This window comes from Limulus polyphemus, unplaced genomic scaffold, assembly GCF_000517525.1.
Source record: "Limulus polyphemus unplaced genomic scaffold, Limulus_polyphemus-2.1.2 Scaffold10731, whole genome shotgun sequence".
Classification (NCBI taxonomy): domain Eukaryota; kingdom Metazoa; phylum Arthropoda; class Merostomata; order Xiphosura; family Limulidae; genus Limulus; species Limulus polyphemus.
Window position 1 is genome coordinate 4,426 of NW_013676341.1, and position 5,955 is coordinate 10,380.

Genomic DNA, 5,955 nt, shown 5'->3' on the forward strand with positions numbered 1-5,955 from the left:
ATGTACAAGCTACCCAGTGTCAGATAACAATACGAAGAATTAAATTGTGGCAGAATGCTACAAGTTCTTCAAATACCTATAGAATGATAGGTTTCTTTTTGGTGAATGTAAAACCCATAAATACACCAGTTTAAATCTTTTATTCTTTTAATTCTTGTTTTATGTATGCATTTCAAGTGCTACGGCTACAGTGACATGTTATCTAATCAATTCAATACCAGCCGCAGTACATATATCATCACAATTGTACATATTGTATACTTGTTACATGACTTCTAAAACATTGAGTCACACGAATAGTAAGGAAAGGCTTACAAGTGTTCTTTTTTTCTCCCAAGGAATCATTGTGTATTACTGATGGTAATGTTTTGTGTAAACTTAAAAACCATTATCCCAAATTATAGTAGGTAACACTATTTGGCTAGGCCTGTCGTACGTTAGAATTTGTTTTTATTCACTTACATTCCATTTTTGAGGGACACGTCTGTTCATTTGTGAAATTCATCTCTATGCTTGGTAAATGATTTTACTACAGTCCTGCATGTAAGTCTTTAATAGTTAAAACAATCATTACTCTACAATCTATAAACAGAAAGAAATAATTTAAGTCTACAACACTTCCTGATTGATGTAACAATAAATAGAAACATTGTTAAAAAGTTCTCAAGAGTAAGAGAATACAATATACATGTTGTTCACAGCACAATGTATTAAAATTTTAAAGCATTTACAGATCTAACCTATATAAAGTAAGTGAAACAAAGATTTCTGGTGTGGATAGTTGGGGTGAAAAAGAAATCACACAAAGTTTATATTTAAATAAATGAATACCATACCTCATGACACGAGCAGCATAATAAGTGCTACTAGTCACGTTAACAATATAAAAAATATGCCTATACTTTATGGTGTAGGTTTAACAGCCACTTGATAGTTTATCAGATCGAAAATGAAATATTATTAATTTTCACAATTCTACATGTAACATTACATTACTGAATTATATTTAGAAGTCCTATATTATATTCTAAATAAGGTTTTCATGCTTCAGAAAATCTGTGTGAAATTCACTTAATCAGAACATTGTAAACGTAATCTGAGTTAAGCCTACTTTGTAGTTTCTGTTTCAGTCTCTAATATGTATATTATTTGGTGTATCTACTGACAATGTTTTTTCTACATATTATGTTAATATACACTCTGCACCAAGATAAACTGACAGGCAGGTATTAAGGTATATCGGACTTACTTTCATCATTAGCCCACACATGCTGAAAACCATACTTAGCACATTCATGTAGTCTGGTGTTGGATCATCTCCTGGAGTCCCTGAGGCAGGGGCCTTGTATCTGGAGTAAAATTGTTTAAAAATTAAAATGCATATCGTACACCAAAATCTTTCTTTGTTCATCTAACATTCATCACAACAGCCTTACTGTGAAGAATTATAAAAACTTTAAACTTACAATAATTTGAAACTGTTTTTTGGCATCATGCAAGAAGAATACTCAAGATCATTGTATCTTCAAGTTTCTCTCTTTATTGAAATAAGAAATTCATCACACTGCTAGAATTAAGTTAAAAACAAATATTTGCTAACAGAAGTATACTTATGTTCACTGTATAACAAGTTTTTGATATTATGTGAAACTCTGAGAAAACGGTTAACCTTAAGAATACCTCATACTAGTTATTTCTCCGATATTCATCCGCCTATTGCACATATAACACACACTTCTTATTGTGACTTAACATGTCTTATGAACATAAATACTACTAAATCTTGTAGTAAAAAGGTGGAGATGTGCCATATTTAATTCTGTTTTTTTACCCCCTTTCTTGGGAAAAAGCTTCAAATAAAATAACTTATGTGCACCATCAAATAGATTCTAGTTACCATACAAAAACTACAGTAATTGAACCAGCCAATACTAAGTGATGGATGCTAATATACACAAACACAAAATGAATCATTTTTATAATAAGTTGACAAGGAAATGGTCATGTTTGCCTGTGAATGTGATACAATAATTTTGGGTTTAGTTAGTTGTGAGAAGGATGGTATTCCTTGATAGGTTGTTTAGGCAGAGTATTCATAATGAATCCAAGTTTCAAATGGACAGCCACTGCCTGTTATAGAAACCTACAAATGTAGAGGACGACGTTTCGAAAGTCTTCCGCCTTCAGGTCCTTAGATGCAAGGATGGTATTGTTTTATAAAGGGAGTTGAATCATTTGTCAAATGAGGAAAATAAATGCAGATGGTATTTAATTATGATAAATGTAAGGTAATACATGTAGGCAACATTTAAAATTAAAATATAATTAACATATTGATAAAAAACAACCACATACTGGCAATAGTTATGGAAAAAAATAGAGCCTTGGTATTCCGCTCGATCAGTCCTTTAAGCCTTGCAGGCAGTGTGTTGCCGCCAGTGGCAAAACAAATATATGTAGGATTTTGTATCCTATCTACAGGAATACCGAATAGTGAAAAATGTTATAGTATCTTTATTATTATCTGTTTATACTGATCGCTCGTTAGGCCTCATTTGAAATTGAAATAGTGATCAGTTTCGCCTTTCGAGCTACTTCGATAAGCCCATTCTGTATCTATGCCTAACTCATGCTTAACTTTAATAGCAGATAGATAATTTCACTTTACATTACCTCTGAATTTTTTCTGGTCGTTTTGGATCTGAAGGGTTAATTGGAACAGACATAGTAACAATAAACAAAAGTTAAATTTCAAGTCTATTTTACACCTAAATTCTTACACTACTCAATTTTCAGAAACAATTAGTGCTGCCCTCTCGATTTTTTACTACTTTTATTCATAAAATATGCACACAACTTTATTGTTCTCTCTGTATATATATATATATATCACGCTGGAATGAATTAAAAAATAAATAACACAACAAAAGTATGACTTTAACCTTACAATATGAAAGCATATAGTCAGTGTTGTAAATAACACCAATATAACATCCTTGTTGTACAAATTTAAGGTTCGAAAGTTTTAATGAGATGAGATGTGTGTTGTCTAGTGGCTATGATGTGATAGAAATTTATTGAACGGGTAAATATCTAAGAAATTTCCTTGTTCTCACAGATTTATGAATAAGAAATGTATAAGTGAACTTTTAGACGACATCAGAAAATTGGCATAATCTATACCATTATAATAAAAACCTCCAGATTTATTTATTTACCCCTCCTCGTTCTTTTCAAGTACACAAGAATATATGCATGCCCAACGAAGATATTTTTCTACTATGGTCCTAAACTAGGCAATACAGTTTGTTTTGTACTTTTAGGGCAATCTTGGTGCGTTATAAAAGTGACTGTAAGATCCCACTATCTGGCCATATCAGACAAACCGAAGAGTTGGCATCGGGTGTTGTTGACTATCTCTCGTTCTTAGATGTTCATGTTTTGCATATATAGGGCATACTTATCATTAATTATTCACATTTTGAAAGTTTCACTTCCTCAATTTTTAAACTTTAAAGGAAATTTGGCTAAAGTCCTGCTGTACAAAGGGTAAACTACCAGGAAAGCAAAGTATTTTTGAAGCAGGAATTGAAAACATTAAGCAAATGCTTAGAAGAAACTTTTCCATTGTTATTTCTAAATAGAATAATCCGCACAAAAACAACAACAACAACCACATACCCATTTTTTTGTTATATTAGACGTTCTGAAGAAAATTGTTACTTTAGTCATATTATACTAAGGCACTATGCCACACATGATTAAAAAAAATTGTTAAAAAACTATATCCACTAGCTTAGTCAAAATATATTTTTAAAACAGACTAGGTTAAAAGGGCTCTTCAATTTTAAAGACAAACAGCATCCATTGAATATGACGCTAGTGGTATATGAGTTCACATGCCCTAGACGCAACCAGGGACATATTGGATCAATCACTAGAAGGCTCTGCAGTCGAATTAAAGAACACTGTAACAATAAAAGCTACAACATCAGTAGTGTTATCAACCACTGTGTAAAAGAAAGGAACAAGAAATTTAATCGTCTAGTCTTTCATTTTAAAATTAGGGACGGCTTTTTTGTAATTCTGGATAAGTGAACATTCTGAAACAAAGAAATTCCAATTTTTAAACTTATTAGCAAATTATAAATAAAATAAAAGCAAATTTAATCACCGATAGCCCATTGTGTGGCTTTGTGCTTAACTTCAAAACAACAACAACAACCATACGAAAATGGTTCTAATTTTGCTCAAGAGATGGCAATGATTTCTTATAAACTTATATTGGAGTTATAATAAGTTGGCGAACAACGGTTTATTTTGCGGGGAACATACTACATGTTTCAACAGAACACTGGTCTGTCTTCTTGTGTGTTTCCTTACTCTAGTTGTACAAAAATAATTTTTACGTTGGTGAAATCTTCCTTATATACACATTTTTTAGCCATTTTTGCTACCGAGAAAAGTGTAGACAATCAATGTGATTAACATTACTGCTTTATTGAATGGCTATAGTATCGACCATTTAGCTGATAAGATATGATATATAATGAAATTGTAGACCTCAAGTGGCAGGATTAATATAAAACAATATATTTTCATTGCACCTTATATTGTTTCCGCTGTTTCTTCTTTTCTTATTAACTCTGCCTAAATTTTTTATGTATTGTGAAAGTGGCTCACCAAATCCGTCCATTAATTAAATTGCTACTAATTCTAATTTATGCTACTGTTAGAAAGTAATCGGACCAAACTTTGTCCAGTGGTTATTTATGCTGGACTGTGGATACATGTGTCGCGGTGGATGAGTTTTTAGAGTGACAATCAAATCCAATTATTCAATTAGAGTGGCTAACGAATTGACGGTAGGTGGAGTTGACTATCACTTCCAGATTAGGGACGGCTAGCGCAGAGCTATACAATTGGCCACCTACGCTCTGTTTATCATGAGGAATCGAACCCAGGATTTTATCGTGGTAAATTCTTAAACTTACCTTTCACCCACCAAAAGACAGTGCAGATAATGTTTGAGTGGTAAAAAATCAACAAGCAACAAATAAATAAATAATCACATTTAGATTTAATTATATAAAGTTGAAAATAACATGAGTTTGAGTTATATATTTAAAGTATTTGAACTGGTATTTTATGTGTGTGGTGTTATCGTAAAATGAATACATCGTTCTGATAACCTAGTCAGTCAGCTGATACATGTGTAAACTTACTGTCGTTGTTTTGGTCAGTCAGCTCATATATGTGTGTAAACTTGTCGTTTTTTGGTCAGTCAGCTCATATATGTGTAAACTTTTTGTCGTTGTTTTGGTCAGTCAGCTGATATACGTGTAAACTTATTGTCGTTCTTTTGGTCAGTCAGCTGATATATGTGTAAACTTATTGTCGTTCTTTTGGCCAGTCAGCTGTTATATATGTAAACTTATTGTCGTTGTTTTGGTCAGTCAGTTGATATATGTGTAAACTTGTTGTCGTTCTTTTGGCCAGTCAGCTGATATATGTGTAAACTTGTTGTCGTTGTTTTGGTTGGTCAGTCAGTTGATATATGTGTAAACTTATTGTCCGTTGTTTTGGTTGGTCAGTCAGTTGATATATGTGTAAAGTTATTGTCGTTGTTTTGGTTGGTCAGTCAGTTGATATATGCGTAAAGTTATTGTCGTTGTTTTGGTCAGTCAGCTGATATATGTGTAAAGTTATTGTCGTTATTTTGGTCAGTCAGCTGATATACGTGTAAACTTATTGTCGTTGTTTTGGTCAGTCAGCTGATATATGTGTAAACTTGTTGTCGTTGTTTTGGTCAGTCAGCTGATATATGTGTAAACTTATTGTCGTTGTTTTGGTCAGTCAGCTGATATATGTGTAAACTTGTTGTCGTTGTTTTGGTCAGTCAGTTGATATATGTGTAAACTTGTTGTCGTTGTTTTGGTCAGTCAGTTGATATAC

General features: G+C 32.4%; 1 protein-coding gene across 1 annotated transcript in view; it reads right to left on the reverse strand.

Annotated features, from left to right (window-relative positions):
* The window catches only part of LOC106476497 (protein Asterix-like), a 6,558-nt gene extending 3,744 nt beyond the window's left edge, over nt 1-2,814 (reverse strand). The window contains exons 1-2 of the mRNA XM_013937155.2: nt 2,674-2,814; nt 1,250-1,349 (exon numbers count right to left, since the gene is read on the reverse strand). Coding sequence (XP_013792609.1) covers nt 1,250-1,349; nt 2,674-2,726 — 153 coding nt within the window. The 5' untranslated portion in view covers nt 2,727-2,814. The remainder of the gene's footprint in view (nt 1-1,249; nt 1,350-2,673) is intronic.
* Nucleotides 2,815-5,955: the final 3,141 nt, after the last annotated feature.